Raw genomic sequence first — 16,577 nt, 5'->3', positions numbered from 1 at the left:
CTGACATTATTTGAACCCCACATTCTTGTCCGTCAGTCTGTCCAGTAACTGTTTAGGCAACAAAGGTCTGAGGAAACTGTTGGAGGTCCTGCCTCGGCTTAGTATCATCCAGGAGATCAAGTAAGACTTGCACACAAAGTGTCAAAACATCTGAAACTTTACTGGTGATAACAAACCCCCAAAATAGGGAGTGTATTTATTAAGAATGAGTGACTCTGCTGGTAGGATTTTGTGTGTTTTGAGTGTTTCAAATGAAAGATGGTGGTAGACTGGGCTGGTCTAATCTAGCTGGCAAACACTGGGCATTTGTTTTCTCACCAAACCGGTTCCAGGCAAAACGTGCCAGTGCTGGCAATTACTACCCTGGGGTATTATTCAGTATAAATATCTTATTTAGAGCTAAATGATGTCCCTCGCCCTGGCTCATTGTTTTTTGTGTGTGTGTTTTTTAGTGCCAGGAACAACGAGATCAGCATGGAAGGAGTGGTGATGCTGGCTGGTGCTTTGTGTTCCCATAACAACTTAACACAAATTCACATCAGGTGCTTTTTGTTTTTTTTAGGCATTAATAATTAATTTTATTAGAGAATCTAAACAGTAAGCACCTGTTTCAAGCAGCCAGATAGAACAGCTGATAGAAGCTGTGTAACAGCTCATTTTTTATCTGTTAAAATACCAGTATATATGTCATAAACACTAAGTGACTTGGGGGACATTGGTGTTGTTAACTATAAACTAGTGTTGTGCACATTGTTAATCTGATAGTGTCCTGTTGGTTTTATAGTGATGGAGGCAGAGAGCAGCTGACCCTGAAGTTCTGCCCTGACAAAAGGTAGAAAAGCTCCACACATCTGGACACCACTGTCTGCTTTTTCATTTGTCAGTTAGTAAGCTAATGCTGTGCTCTTTTTTTTAGCGATGACAAACAGCAGCTAAAGATGTTCAGGTACAGTATGCTGATAAAGAGAAACACTCATACACAATTCTCTTTAAAATACAATACAAATATATATAATATGTAATCTATAATATGAATACAAAATGATCCTTTTTTTGTGCTGCAGGATAAACAACAGCAGCCTCCTGCCAAATAATATGACCACACTATGTAGAAGACTGGTCCAATGTCGCTCCCATTTGGAGTTAGAGTAAGTTTCATTATTTTATATCCATCAAACATGATTTATTTCAGGATTATGACCAAACAGGTAGACATGAATTTACTTGTATGTTGTGTCAGTTTGTCTCACAGCTCTCTGACAGACACAGCTATTGAGAATCTGCTGAAGGTCCTGCCGAAGATGACGTCACTGCGGAGACTCAAGTAAGCCATACACACACACACACACGTGTGAGATAATCAGTGTGGATGGTTTTGTGTGTGAGAATGACTAAAGGTTTCTTTAAGTATATATAGTTGTTTCACATTGAAAAACCTTATATCCACGCATTCGGTGAATGGAGCTGAAGCTCCCTATATAGGCCAGACTGTCCTGGCAAAAAAAGTAATTTAAAGTATTTTGATATTTAAAAAAATAAGTTATAAAATTAGGACTTCCTGTTGATTTTTCGTCAAAAAAGGAAGTGGGGTATTTCTCCACATTGGTATGTCCGATTTACACCAACCTTGGGTCAATAGTTCCTTATGTCTTCATTAGGCGTCGTGCACAATCTTGAACAATATGAGGCCACCGCCACAAGGTGGCGCTCTTTCAAAGTCAAACGTTTATATCTCTGTGTCGGCAAGTGTGATTAAAACGAAACTTGGTAGGATGATTGCCCATGGCTCCCTGAAGCTCCCCTAAAAAGGAAAAAAAATCACGCCACCGGGTGGCGCTCTGGTGGAAGATAATTAGCTGTGCGGAGACCGTAATAGTTATGAATATGAAATTCACAGGACACGTGTAGGCTGCTGCCTGTAGCTCACATACCAAAATTCATGTTTGTCGTGGTTGTAGCGCTCCCTACAGGATTTTTAAAAAGCAGCCCCGGCGCCGCGTTTCGCCGATATGTATGAAACTCGGTAGGCACGTGTAACGTGCCAAGACATACAAAAAAGCCACTTGGGCCCATGCCCCAAAACCCACATGAAGTCTGCAATTTTAACTTTTAATTTTCACTCACGGCGTCCATTTTGTGGTCATTTTGACTTTTTGGGCTTGTATTTGAACAAACAAACTCCTAGGGAATTTATCAGATCTGCTTCAAAACTGGACAGTACTCTTGAATAATGTTGCTGATTACAAGTTGTGCTATTTGACTGTACGTTGAAGGGCGTGTCTGTGGCGTGCCTTCAAAGTTGGCCATTTTGAATTCCCTGGTCATTTTCTGTGAATTTTCGCCTTGTATTTGAACAAACTCCTCCTAGGGAATTTATCGGATCTGCTTCAAAATTGGTCAGTACAGTCAAACAATGGTGCTGAATGAACGCTGTTCATTTTCTGACTGTACTTTGAAGGGCGTGTCCGTGGCGTGCCGTCAAAGTTGGCCATTTTGAATTCCGTGGTCTTTTTTTCTAAGTGATAAAACACAAACACCCCTCCACTCCCACTAGCCACATGTACAAACCATATTTCCTACGGAGTATTGTTCGTGGAGTATTGTAGGAAACCGCAGGAAGTCAACTATTAAATTGCAAGATAAATAGGGGACTTATCAAATCTACTTCAAAATTGGACAGTCTTATAAAAACAAACTGTAGATGAAGAGTTGAGCTATTTGTGACGTATACGTCAGACCGCGTGCCAGTGACGACTTGTCGAATTCAGCCGATTTTCCATTAAACAGTACTCATAACTTCAGTGTGCAATGTCCAATCTCTAATAAACTTCATATATTCTGTAACAGTCTCGCCCTGAACACGTCCTCATAACTTCAGCGTACGTGGTCCAATCCCAATGAAACTTCACGTGTTTGATAAGAGTCCCGCCCTGAACACGTCTACATGACAATATTCATAGTGATAGCGACTGGCAACAGGAAGCAACTGCTGCCTGGCGATTTTGAGCTGATTTACGTGAGATTTTCATGTCGTGGTCCGCACGTGTTATGACGGCACGTGAGGCGGCCGCAGCACACACCGAGTTGCACAGAGTGCGAGGTCCCGCCCAACGCAGCTTTCATTTTGTTTTGTTGTGTGAAACTTCAATAATTGTGATTGGGAGTATCTACAGAAAACCACATGGAGGAGTTGTCTATAGAAATGGTTGTGTACTGAGTGTTTAAAGGTCCAGTGTGTAACATTTAGGACAATCTATTGTCAGAAATGGAATAATATAATATTCATAGGAATGTTTTCATTAGTAATTTATGTATGTATGTATATATATATATATATATATATATATATATATAATCACCTGAATATAAAAATCATGTTTTCGTTACCTTAGAATGATCCTAAAAGGGAAGGGTCCTCTTTTACGGATGCCACTATGTTTGTATTTATTTTTCTACAGTAGCCCAGAACGAACAAACCAAACACTGGCTCTAGATAGTGCCTCTCACATTTTTTGTGAGATTCACGGCCACCATAGTTTCTCCTAGAGGACTGGAAGGCTGAGCAGTATTCAGCCAATTGCAATATGCAACTTCACCACTAGATGCCACTAAATCCTACATGCTGGTCCTTTACAACTGTACTGACACGTATTGTTAGTTATTATTGAAAATATTTAGATGAAGCCACAATTCAGAAATACATCCAGTCCGGTGACATCAGTGTGAAATGGGAAACATAATGAAGTGTTAATGATACCATGGTATGTTATTTAAATAAAAAACACCAACTGGGTGTCACTGCTAAAGCTTTTGATGGAAATTGCTTTTTTTTTTCTAACTGTGCTTCGTCTACTAGAAACTGATTCCTCTTTTTCCACAGTGTCAGCCACAGCATCACGTCCACAGCTGAAGCACTGATGTTGCTCAGTTGTTTGACTGTCAGTAAGCGAGCCACATCAGTGGAGCTCAGGTACTTTCCTCTGTTGCATGCAGCGTGCCACAATTGAAGTTCTAGCTTTTTTTCTGAATCCAGGCAGTTTGTTCTGTAGTGGCTACAGTTAGTAGTAGTCGTCATAATAAATATGTCACTGCAATAAGTATATATGTTTTTGTTAAATACTGTTTTGAATTCTTCTTCAGGCCTCAGACTGAAGCCTTCCTCCATTTTGAGAGTGTGAAAGCAGAACACGCCAGCTGCAGGTCGGTGATCAGCATTTGACATTTTTTTAGTGCACTGTCTACTGGTATGTCTTAAAAAAACCTGGGTGGGTGTTGAGTCTGACTGCCAGTGTATGTGGTTCAGTTTAAATATGATCAGAAAACTGTGCTGTGTGCTTTCTACCACAACTGAAGACCGAAGCAAATGTACAATTTCTTAAACATTGAATAGGCGAGAACATCCTCACTCTGCTTTTATTTTAGTGTGTAACAGAAAAATACAACAACTGCTAAGTGTACTATTTCATCAGTCACCATAGACATTTATTTTATCGTACATAAGTAGTAGTTAATCATGACTCAGAGAAGCTGAGAAATTGTCAGAAGAAAAAGTGGAAGTTGGTGATTATCTTATCATGAAGTGTTAGTTGTGCTAATTACTTGTGTCTGTTCTTTTAATCACAACAAATACTAGTACTTTTTCATCCAAAATAATAGTTTCACACATCACAGCTGGCTGCGACTTTCTAACTTAATACCCAAATGTAGTGTCTAATGTAGTGTCTGTCTGTCTGTCTGTCTGTCTGTCTGTCTGTCTGTCTGTCTGTCTGTCACAGGTTAACTCATTTTGACTTGAAGGGTGACAGCTTGGACAGATTGCTCGAGATCCTACAGCAGGGTCCTCCCCTGTCTGACCTGGAGTATGTGTCACACACACACACACACACACACACACACACACACACACACACACACACACCACAGTCTTTCACCCATATACTGTACATACATACTAGCACTGATTTACTTGATGCTGAGTCATCTTTTCTTTTGGCTGCAGTTTATCAAGTAACCGCCTGGCAGATGAAGGAGTGAAGCGTTTCTTGGATTCTCTACCGAACCTTAAAATCACCAACTACGTCATGTGAGATATATGTTATGAAACACTGATCACATTTTTTGTTTTATATTCATCTTTTAGCAGCTGTATAGAACAACACAACACACAGTAAATATAAAAAATAAAAAATAAAACTTTTTCACATCAGACTTTTTGAAAGTTACTTATAACATTAACGATGGCTCTGTTCTGTTCAAGTATCCGAGTGAGCCATGAAGGTTTGACTCTGAGCCAGCATGAACAACACTAGGGCTCTGAAACTGATTCAGCTATATGGAATCATTCATTTATTTTAATATAAACACTTGTTTCGTGTCAAAATGTCTTCTGTAAAATTGGCTTTGTTTTTCATATAAAAAGGGCCATTGTGTAACATTTAGGATGATCTATTGGCAAAAATGGAATATAATATTCAAAGGAATGTTTTCATTAGTGTACATCACCTAAAAATAAGAATTGTTTGTTTTCGTTACCTTAGAATGAGCTGTTGATAGCTACAGAGGTAGAGGGTCCTCGTCTACGGGGTCCGCCATGTTGAACTGCCATGTTTCTACAGTAGCCCAGAACAAACAAACCAAACACTGGCTCTAGAGAGGGCCTTTGGCAGTTTTAATGTGTTTCCTTGCCTCCTGCATGCTTGGAAGGCTGAGCTGTATTCAGTTGGTTGCAGTTTCAAACTTTACCACTAGATGTCACTAAATATTGCAAACTGGTCCTTTACATGTTTATTTAAAAAAATCCAATATATTGTTATCTGACGTTTTCCATTCCTCTAAAATACCTCACTTACCGTATGTTGTTGATGATATGATAGTGGATGGGTTAAATACAGATTACACATACAGACAGACAATTTCTGGTCTTTAATGCGTCTCCATCCACAGTTTGAGCAACAATGACCTGACACAGCAGGGACTGTTGGAAGTGGCGAGCACGCTGTGTACATGTGGTAACGTCTCTGGTGCAGAAGTGAGGTGAGTCTGTGCATTGTGGAAGTGAATGAACAAAGGACCAAAAGAAAAAATCAATTCAATGAATTGTTCAAAGCATGGAAAACTGAATGAATGAATGAGGTTTTTGTCTATGTCTAGTTTGGCAGCAGAGGAGAGGTGTCTTATCTGGTTTACCCAATACGACGGCTGTGAAAAAACTCTGAGGTAGGACAAGAATCCAAAATTTCAAAAGTATAAGTAACTAGCATGTCATTGTGCAGAGGTTTTCCATGTATCTGCCACAAAATGTCAGAGTGAATTCAGTGTTTTATTGTTAGCATTCACAGTTAGAACAAGTCCCTGTTTGTTGTCTTATAAAATACTTTAAAGGTTTCAGCTGACATTCAATTAATCAGTTTGGTACTATATACATTTTACCCATATGTTGACTTATACTTTGTTTTATTCCCTCCTATCTTTTCTGCCACTCTGCCAGCATCAGAGAGAGTAGTTTGGAACGTGGTCATCTGGTCAGATTAGCAGAGATCGTGTCTGCCTGTCCCAGTCTGACCAAACTGGAGTAAGTAACCCTCCAACTCTGGGCCATTTAGTTCACTTATTCTTAGTTTAACAACTGACTAACTTTTAGCCTCAAGAGACAGAAATTATATAGTTTTTCATGCATTATTAGTGATTTGATGATCAATGTGATCATCATGTGAAAATCAGGAACTATTATTTGGTGATTGGTCCACAGATTCAAGAACAATTTGCTACAGTCGGATTCGATTGAAGACTTTGTGAAACTGTTGAACAGCAGCGAGAGAGGAATCAGTGTCAGGTGAGAATCAATTCAGTAGATGTAGCATGTGCTGTGTGCTCCTGAAGAGAAGAATCAAACAAGACACTTATCATACGGTCCATATTGCTTTTTACTGTGTTTCTGTCCATATAGCTGAATTAAACAGTGTCCATGTGCTGCATTATATTGTTGAAACACTGAGCTGCATTACCCTCTCTCTTCTTTGTCAGTTTTGAGGAGGGTTGGATCAGATCTGAGGAAGCTGTTAGTTTGGTGTGTCGCTGTCTGGAGCTCAACGGTAACATATACACCATCAGGTGAGATATGCAAATCAGCATGTTGGACAACTGTACACTTGTTGTAGTGAAACCCATACCTATTCACACTCACTGTAGATTACCCCCATTAAACCATATACCTACACATTTACTTTGCAGAGTTCACCAAACCACGCTACACCTGTCTCTGATGAAGTCCACTGAACTGACTTCAGTCAGGTAATATGTCTCAGGTTGCATATTTAAATGACTGTCCCCCTCCACTTTAACAATGTGTTTAGTTTATTGTTCCTTCTCTTGGATGTTTGAGCTTCACTGTGCAGAATGATGTATGTACTAGAAGGCTGTTTTTACATTCATCTCCTGTAGAGGGTTTTAACATGTACAGTATAAGCTAGACTCACAAGCCAGTGGCTGCTCTCTCTGCCATTATACTTTTTCTAATTTAGAAATCCCCTGACAATTGGTAGGCACTCCAATATCACAATACTACATCACAACTAGTATGGAAGCCAGTCTGTACTATATCAGACTAATTATTATTATATTTGTCTTAATATTTGTCAGGAGGGGATATTTTATTATCTTACCCCTGCAGTTGAAATGCACAACTTTATCTCACATTATCACGGCAGTGGTCCTTCTTTCTCTTGAAAACAAATAAAACAGAAGTTGCACTGTTAAGATTGTCATACATAAACAAGATTTTGTTTCAAAGGCTTATGAATTTAATCAACAACTCTGGAGGAAGTAGTAAAGCCAAATGTTATTTGTCTAAGTAGCTGATGACAGCAGGAAAAACACTTGCTGGCAGTTGTACAGGTCCTGTAGGAAATAGGTGTTAATCTCTCCTCTCCTCTCCTCTCCTCTCCTCTCCTCTCCTCTCCTCTCCACCAGCCTTGTGGACTGTGCAGTAGAGGGGCACCAACTTACATCGATGACAAGCATTATCCAGAAGTGTCCTTTACTGACAGAGCTAGAGTTAGTATTCTCTGTTTTGTGTATGAATATAATATTCACATTCAATCAGTGTGCACGAGAGATGTATTTGAAGAAAAAATGAAAGAAACAAAGCGGAAAAACAAACATGTTTGTTGTCATTATTCACAGTATTTCTCACAACAGCCTGGGTATAGAGGGAGCTGAGTTCCTCTGTTCTGTTCTGCCTTTGCTGCCAAATCTCAAGTCTCTTGGGTGAGAACTGCACTTTTATTACTACTACAAATTGCCTGTTTTATAGTTGTAGCATGACAAGCATCTACTGTGATCTTTTGCAGTATTGGTTCCAAAGAGCCGTGTTTGACTGTGGTTCAGAAGCTCTCAGAGGCCTTGCTGCAGGCTACAGCCATTCAGTGCCTAAAGTGAGCAACACATACACATTTCATTACTTGTCTGGAGCATTCTCGTTTTGTTTCCTCTCACTGTCTTCATTAATAGTTTATTCTATCTGGCTATAATTGTCTTGTGCATTATAGGCCTTTCAGGTGGCCTGGGAGCATTCACGATCAAGCTTTCTCTTTAGTTATGGGCCAAGCATCAAACACTTGTATTGACGCTATAGACTTATTGTCATTTCTCCAGTTATCTTGCAAATAATTCCAGTATTTCATGGCTCTTTTTTTCTACTTTGACACGCATGATAATAACTCTACCTCACATTGTTTTAATTTGATTGCACAGCCAGCACAACATTCATAATTGAAGTGAATTTCATGAAGTGAAATCTTCCTTTTTTACTCTACCAGTCTGTCAGGTCATGTGATTGATGACACAGCAGCTCAGATTATGACCACAGTGTTGCCCCGTCTACGGTTACTCGAGTAAGCATTTCACATTCAGCATAATAGTATTATAAGTAGGTGTGATAATGTCACAGGAAGTTATGGACATAATGTGGTTTGCAGAGTGTTTCAACCATCTCATAGAGCATATGAAACCGAGACAATGGTATCATTTGATTTGTCTTTTATAGCCTGTCTCACTGTGCCTGGTCAGCGGCTGGAGGGCTGCAGCTCATCAAAGCACTGGGAGAATGTGTCAGTCTGGAGGGCCTTTGGTAATATATAAATTATAATATATATATGCATATGATTGAAGTCTGCAAAAGTGTCTGGATACAGATGGACTTGCTTCTATAGTGTCTTGAAGTTCTTAATGTGTCTTTCTGTGTGTGTGTGTGTGTGTGTGTGTGTGTGTGTGTGTGTGTGTGTGTGTGTGTGTGTGTGTGTGATTCTGTGAACACCCCCAAGTCTGGACTCTTTGCAGCTGAATGAGAAGAGCATGATGTGTCTAGCACAAGCACTAAAGAATATCATCTCTATTCGCAGTTTCAAGTAAGAAACAGAATCTGGTTTACTGTAGCAGTCCCATTAGAACTGGATGTACCCAATCCCATATGAGAGTTTCTGACATAAGGTTTCACTCTTGGGAAGATCCTTTGTATCAAAATGTATTCAGAATCTGACCTTTCCAAGTGATAAGTATAATATGGCCTGTTAATAGCTATTCATTATGTGGCCCCTAAGGATTTATTTGCTGCACAACGTGGAGCTAAGTTTGCAAAGCTATTTCTGGTGGACGTCTTTACATTTACTGCGTCAGTCATACTGACACTCTTTACTCACACACATATCCAGCACCAATCTAATAATCTGGTCTATTTATGATAGAATGCATTTGCTGACACTGTCGCTGCCAAAAGGCTGCTTCGCTGCTCGTGTTACAGCCACCGTTGCTGCTGCTCGTCATTCCAACATGTCATCAGCTCCACATGAAGCTTATCATAATTGCCCCCCCCCCCACACACACACACACACACTCCCTTGGGGGAAATTACAATTCCCAGTTCTCTCATAGTGATAACCTGTAAAGTGTTGCTCACTGATGAGTTGGAAGGTCAGAACTTTGATGGCAAATGCCAATGCGGTTTATATAGTCTGTAAAGACATCATATCATATTTACATGGATTTATCCCCTCACTTAATACATTGGAACCAGGGGCGGACTGGGACAATAATTCAGACTTTTGATATTTGATACCATCCCAGGCCACCACCACCCGATTAACGCAAAACACCAAGAGTGAGTTAGGTTGGCGCCTACTGATGTAAGAGTGTAAAATAATAAAGCAAAGGCTCCACATGCACCCACACACAGCTTTTTCTGTTTCTTTCCCCTATAAAATAAATGTTTCTTTACTGCTGCAATAACCTGTACTCAAATCACATAAACTGAAATTATGTTCACTTGCATTATGCAGGTGAACATAATTTCTATTCTATTTAATTTACTACTACACTTTTAAAGTGCAGGCTGCACATTTAACAGTGTAGTAGTAGATGAAATAAAATAGGTTACACTATCATCCACCTAAACTTGAGACCAATCCTATTTTTAATGTAACATTTGTTTTATTAAGTCATTTTTAGCCCCATCAGCTTCCACAAAGTGGAACTAACCTCCTCATTAAGCTGGTCGTACTGGATAGGCTATGGTTGTGTGTCTGTTGTCACCACTAGTGTTTAATGTCTTACCTGCTCCCATACTGACAAACATGTCAGTTATTTTACAGCACTTCGCTGCATTTGTGGCCAGTGCTTTTAGCTTTTTAAGCCTCTCCCTCTCTGCTCCACCTTTCCTCTTGGGCTGTCGATCTCGCTCCATTTTTCAAGCATGTAGGACTACATGGCCAGTCCGCCACTGATTGGAACCAGTATGACAGTTTCACAGGGGATTTGATTTCTTGGTTGAACAGTACAGTCTGTGTGTGTGTGTGTGTGTGTGTGTGTGTGTGTGTGTGTGTGTGTGTGTGTGTGTGTGTGTGTGTGTGTGGCGTGCCAGGATAAACAAGATTTCCACAGCACCGGGGCAATCAGGAGCAAATGGTTTGTTAGATCTCCTCACTGCCATGGAGGGACTCACACGAATGGAAGAGATAGAGTGAGTTCTTCTCCACTGTATAAAATATAAAGTACACATGGCTGCATATAAAACAAATGTAATAAACCTTATTTTAGTCCGTCATAAAAGAAACATTGCCATCGGTGATGCTGGATCATCTGTTGCTCCTTGTGTCGTTTCAGGCTGGAGGGCTGGAGGATGGCTGATAGAGGAATAGAGCAGCTGACCAGAGTCCTTCCTGTCTGGACGGAGCTCAGGAAGGTCAGGTAGGAAGGAAGGCCCTGTTGGCAACAAAAAGGGTAGATGAACGCTTTGATAGGGTGTAAAGTGACATTCACTCAAAACATGCTGACCATTTTGTTGGAGTGTCATCACCTTCTTTATGTGATCAGCTGTTTCCATTTGGTAGCTGGTTCTTACTTTCCAAGTGAGGGACTGACAGCCACAAAGCCTGATGGGCTTCATTAGCTAAAACTGTGGTTGTAATTATTTATTAATTACATGCTGTATTACATATCTTGTACAGTGTCCTGTGGCTGCAAATTGCTTCCTGGCTCCTAATCAAGTCACTATGGAGAGAATTTCTGAACATTACTGACTTTAGCTCCACCCAGTGGTAGTATCAGAAAACACACTGTGGCAGACAGCAATGGATGCTGCCTGAGACAAAACAGAAACATCTTATTTTACATTTAATGTCTGTGTTTGTGTGTGTGTCTTCCAGTCTCCCCAAGAACCTTATAGGCGATGAATCAGGAGACAAGCTACTGGAGGCTTTGAACAGCTGTAGTCACCTAGAAGAGCTCCAGTAAGGACATGATGACATTCCTTATATGTAGTTCATTCCTTTAGAGGCTGTTTTGGAAAATCAATGGAACACCTTGTAAGAGAGGTGACATGTAAAATTCTGTCACATATTCATTTACATTTGCTCTGCTTGTACGCATGGCTAAAGAAGCTATATTATGTATAAGGGAAGAAAAAAAGGGGACTGGAGCTCACTGATTGATTTGTAATGCATAAATAATCAGCCTCGAGCATAGGTGCAATTGTCAATTGGATAATTGGTAGAAGAGGATATCAAATCTATGGAATGATGAATCCAAGGTGGGAGTTGCCATGCATCATAACATCAGAAACAAAAGATAGAAGTGCAAAACATACAATTATAAGTTAGAGGAGATGGTGGTGACATTTTTATCAGCTCAGTGTTTCCCCTGATCACCTTCAAACATTCTCTCAAAATCTGACACCTCATTTACACCTGGTATTAAACTGCAATCTGTATCCGGTGATCTAGCCTTCAGGTTTACATCTGGTATTTTTTGATGCATTCTCTTTATCCTCATTGAGATTGGCTCGCTGTCCCCCAGAGCAAAACTTGCACGTGAGCAATTAGATTGGTGGCAGATCAGCCCCATGCTCCCTTAAAAAAACTCTTGTGAATCAGAGGAAACTGTCTGGAACAAATTCTTAATTAAAAATGATATCCATTGTTAACAGCAGATCAGCACAGATGAGTGAAACACACATTTATTTCTTATTGTATGTCGTTAGGTTTTCCCACTACACAAGTGCCATCTCTTGCAGCTACATCTATGGCTGGTAGTACCATCACTAAACATATATCTTTTTTTTCATTCTAAATTTTTTTTTTTTTTTTTTTTTTACCTTAAGGTTTTTCCATTTTGCCCTCTGTGCAAAAGTTTTTAACAGTGGCAGACAGTTTGACATCATTAAATTAAAATAAATATGAAATTTTTTTTTTGTTTTTTTTTTTTAAATTTTTTTTTTTTTGGGCCAAAAGCAATATAGCACCAGATTCAACTGCACACTGCTAGTGTTCCATATAATCTTAAAATTTTGTCTTATTTGTTATTGTATTATTTCTCTCGTGTGTACTGTGGTTAAAGAGAAGAAAGTATTTTCTCCTGCATCAGTACAGAATTAAAACATGTGTTTGTGTGGTCCTCCAGTATGGCCACTAACAGTCTGGGTGATCTCACTGCTGCAAGAATGGCTCTTGTTCTACCATCACTGACACGCATCTCTGTGTTGGAGTAAGTCACACACACATTAAAAATCTCTGACTGACATTTTTTACATTTGTCAATCTTGCGGTTAGGTTTCTGTTTTTTATGCACATGTGTCTTTTTCTAGTATTTCAGATAATAGTATTGGATATGAAGGGTCAGTGAGTCTGTCCAGAGCAATAATGTGCATGAAGAACCTCACCAAGATTCAGTAAGACTCTGAAGCTCCTCTTACTGTTTTAGGAATCTCCAAACCCTGATAGATAACTAAATTTACTGATTATTAGTTTCATGATAAATAATGTCTTTCTGTTTCCTGTTTGGTCCGTCAGTCTGACCTCTGTTGGGACTCCAGAGCTGTGTGCTGTAGCTGCTAGTCTCACCCACTGTCCGCTCATACAGGATGTGGGGTAAGGTTCAGCTGATTATATAATACATTGTCAGTACAAATGATTAAAACAAACATTATTCGCCAGGGGCAGCAAAGTAAATTAGCCAATATGGGACATTAACATGATTGATTCTGATTTCTGATGCACGGTTTGTCAGCGCTGATCTAAATGTTATACATATGTGTCTGTCTCTGTCTCCAGTCTGGGGTGGAATAACTGTGAGGATAAAGTGGCAGTGGAGTTGGCCAAAGTTATCCCTTTCTGTCAGAAGCTGACCAGAATAGAGTGAGTTTGTGAACACACACACACACACACACACACACACACACACACACACACACACACACACACACACACAGACACAATAATCTTTATTCATTTAGGCAGTGGTGGAAAGTAATGTAATACATTTAAGTTCTGACTAATATTAAATAATACTTACAGCACATTTTCCTAGTTAGATACTTTCACTTAGAGGACCAGTGTGTAGGATTTAATGGCATCTAGTAGTGAAGTTACACATTGTAACCATTTGAATACCACTCAGCCTTCCAGGTGTGTAGGAGAAACTGCCGGTCACAGAAAACATGAAAGACCATGTCCAGAGCCTTAGTTTGTCCATTCTGGACTACTCTGTAGATAGAGTCATTCTAAGCTAATGAAAACACACCTATTCTTATTTTCAGGTGATTATACTCTAATGAAAACATGTGTTACACACTGGACCTTTAAGTAGCATTTTTACTTCTACCGGTTTTTACAGTGTATATTTTAAGTCTGTTTTTACAGTGTGGTATTAGTACAACACAGCATGTCTGAATATGTTTCTTTCTCCCAGTCTGGAATCAAACAATGTGAGTGGGGTTGGAGCTGAGGCCCTGGTTAGAGCCTTAAAGTCGTGTCCTGCTCTGCAGCTCATCAGGTAAAGTGTTTGGCTCCTTCAGGCACCTGTAGATTTAGTTTCTCACCTATACTGTCTTCTGATAGCACACTGAATACTGTCACTTTGCTAGTTCATCATGTCTTGTTAATTTGGATTTTTAAAATGTGTTTAAACATTGAGAATATTACATTTGCCTCCACTGTGATTTCAGGCTGTGGAGGAACAAAGTCCCACCTAGTGAAGCCCACAGGCTCAGTCTGAGAGACAGGAGGCTGAATTTCTCTCCTACCTAATGTGGATGCATTGTTGGACGGTGGCAGTGCGAAGCAATATTCCAGTTCATGGGAATCTGCAGAGATGAATGACTGCTTCAGTGGAGTTAAAATGTGTTTTCCCTGCAGTAAGCCCATCAGAAATGCATGACAGCAAAAGAGGTCCATATAAAATGTTTTGCTTAAAAACCCAATCAGTTGTGTATCCAATGACTGCAGCAGCTGGTGTCTAGTATGAAGGGTTAGAAGACCACTCTGTGGTCCACTATGTGGTCCACTATGAGGGAGGACTCCTTCAGATGTACATTGTTTGAATATGTAGAAGTTAGTATAGAGTTCTCATCCCCTTTTGTATTCCCCTAAAATATTTAGATTTTTTTAATCTCAAGAGCTGCTTGAGGAAGTGATTGAGTACTTGAGTATTTAAGTACATATGAATGTTAAGGTATTATATTTTGGAAAGCAAACATCTGTTTTTATGCTTATATAAATTAATGACTATGCACTGACTGACCTCTAGTGTCGCGATGGTGAACTGGCGTATTGAGTGCAGCGGTGTTGCTGCACTCTTCACGGTGACACAGTATCCCTTTTTCCATGGTCTATGATTGGTATGGCGATCCTGACGTAGGTGTATTAACACCCTAATCTTAACTTACGTGTCACCAACTGTGACAGACAGCTGGCTGACAGGACACACAGACGGCCATCCTTATATGGCTGCCTTTATACTAATCTAATTATATGACAAAAATGTCATAAAGTCGCTGCTCAGTAACTGCAGTACAGCCGTGTTCCTATATGGTGAATTCAAACTGAGATAAAGTTGGAGTTGCTGTGGGAATATTCAAAAATTATCAAAATAAGCATCAAGAATGATTTTACAGCATTCTTAATCAATAGAATAAATTTATGATTCAGAAATTAACATAACATACATAAAGTTCCCATGTATGCACCAGAAATAGATTTGGCGGAATAACCACTGAAGAAACAAAACACTAATTTGAGGTTGTCTGAGACACACTTCTTTATTTTTCTATTTTCTATGTGTGTTTCTGTTGGCAGCTGTACGTAGGTCGTTCCAAACTGTACATACTGTTCAGTAACACGAACATTGATATCTTATAATGATATAGAGGGACAACCCACAGAGCACATTCTTCAGGATCAGCTGCACCTGTTCAGTCGCGTCACTGCTGTCTCCACTCAGTCCGCCACCCTTCAGCGCCATTGACCTAGAGGCCATGTTGTGAAGGATTCCTTGGTTTCCAACAAGGTTTCCTGAAGATGAGTTGCTGTGTGTATGCAGACTTGGACACTCTGTCACTTTACACTGTAGACTGTAGCACTGTCTTTAGTAGAGGCCACATATGCGAAAACACAATAAATCATGAACTCACAGTGAATGAAGAGTTCAGAGGGAGAAGCCCCCCCCCTCCTCTCTGACATTTGCTCTTATGCTCAGTTTAGGTTGTGGTCTCTATCCAATATGCGTATTTATTTCTGCTGTTTCTTTTTTTTATTTTTTTAGTTCTGTATTTATCTGTTATTCAAAAGTTTGAAGTTTCTATATGACTAAATTATAGGTGATAATAATTAATTAGATAGAACAAGACATAATTGTGTATGTGTCATGGCAGAAATGGGGAATCGCTACAATGAGACAATTACAGATCAGTCTCACCACTGTCGTCTTTAGTTTCTGTTGTGCTGATAATGTTTAAATTAGGTACTCATTCAGAAATGGGGACCTTGTTTTTTCTCTCGTTCTTTTATGTTTTATTGTTTTTTAAGTTTTCTAGTTCATTCAGTTTCATTTTAATTTCTACAGACACTGGATTTTATTTAACACAGAGATATTCTGCGCTATCTGCTTCAAGTGGTTTAGCTTTTTAATGTTTGTATCCAGGTTGAAGTGTCAGTTCTCACATGACAAACTGCTTTTATCATTAACATTCATTCATTCTGAAATGCACTGACATGTCTATTGACAATAAAAATAAATAAAATAATGAAAGACTA

The 16,577-nt window shown here is 39.5% G+C and overlaps 1 protein-coding gene across 8 annotated transcripts in view; it reads left to right on the top strand.

The window, feature by feature from the left end:
- Nucleotides 1–16,577, top strand: part of LOC127353423 (protein NLRC5) — a 36,378-nt gene extending 19,801 nt beyond the window's left edge. For 6 of the 8 annotated variants that reach the window (XM_051382638.1, XM_051382637.1, XM_051382636.1 and 3 more), the window contains 31 exons: nt 37–120; nt 453–542; nt 785–832; nt 917–946; nt 1,065–1,148; nt 1,241–1,324; nt 3,881–3,970; nt 4,141–4,200; nt 4,776–4,859; nt 5,000–5,083; nt 5,944–6,033; nt 6,151–6,216; nt 6,488–6,571; nt 6,749–6,832; nt 7,024–7,110; nt 7,231–7,290; nt 7,969–8,052; nt 8,182–8,265; nt 8,349–8,432; nt 8,817–8,891; nt 9,044–9,127; nt 9,321–9,404; nt 10,913–11,011; nt 11,155–11,238; nt 11,697–11,780; nt 12,949–13,032; nt 13,133–13,216; nt 13,338–13,415; nt 13,599–13,682; nt 14,236–14,319; nt 14,492–16,577. In XM_051382638.1, coding sequence (XP_051238598.1) covers nt 37–120; nt 453–542; nt 785–832; nt 917–946; nt 1,065–1,148; nt 1,241–1,324; nt 3,881–3,970; nt 4,141–4,200; nt 4,776–4,859; nt 5,000–5,083; nt 5,944–6,033; nt 6,151–6,216; nt 6,488–6,571; nt 6,749–6,832; nt 7,024–7,110; nt 7,231–7,290; nt 7,969–8,052; nt 8,182–8,265; nt 8,349–8,432; nt 8,817–8,891; nt 9,044–9,127; nt 9,321–9,404; nt 10,913–11,011; nt 11,155–11,238; nt 11,697–11,780; nt 12,949–13,032; nt 13,133–13,216; nt 13,338–13,415; nt 13,599–13,682; nt 14,236–14,319; nt 14,492–14,573 — 2,467 coding nt within the window. In that variant the 3' untranslated portion in view covers nt 14,574–16,577. The remainder of the gene's footprint in view (nt 1–36; nt 121–452; nt 543–784; nt 833–916; nt 947–1,064; nt 1,149–1,240; nt 1,325–3,880; nt 3,971–4,140; nt 4,201–4,775; nt 4,860–4,999; nt 5,084–5,943; nt 6,034–6,150; nt 6,217–6,487; nt 6,572–6,748; nt 6,833–7,023; nt 7,111–7,230; nt 7,291–7,968; nt 8,053–8,181; nt 8,266–8,348; nt 8,433–8,816; nt 8,892–9,043; nt 9,128–9,320; nt 9,405–10,912; nt 11,012–11,154; nt 11,239–11,696; nt 11,781–12,948; nt 13,033–13,132; nt 13,217–13,337; nt 13,416–13,598; nt 13,683–14,235; nt 14,320–14,491) is intronic. The other 2 variants (XM_051382643.1, XM_051382640.1) reach the window with 2 other exon arrangements.

Source organism: Dicentrarchus labrax, unplaced genomic scaffold, assembly GCF_905237075.1.
Source record: "Dicentrarchus labrax unplaced genomic scaffold, dlabrax2021, whole genome shotgun sequence".
Classification (NCBI taxonomy): Eukaryota; Metazoa; Chordata; class Actinopteri; family Moronidae; genus Dicentrarchus; species Dicentrarchus labrax.
The sequence above is the reverse complement of the archived record's forward strand: the minus strand, read 5'-3'. Positions and strand labels throughout refer to the sequence as shown.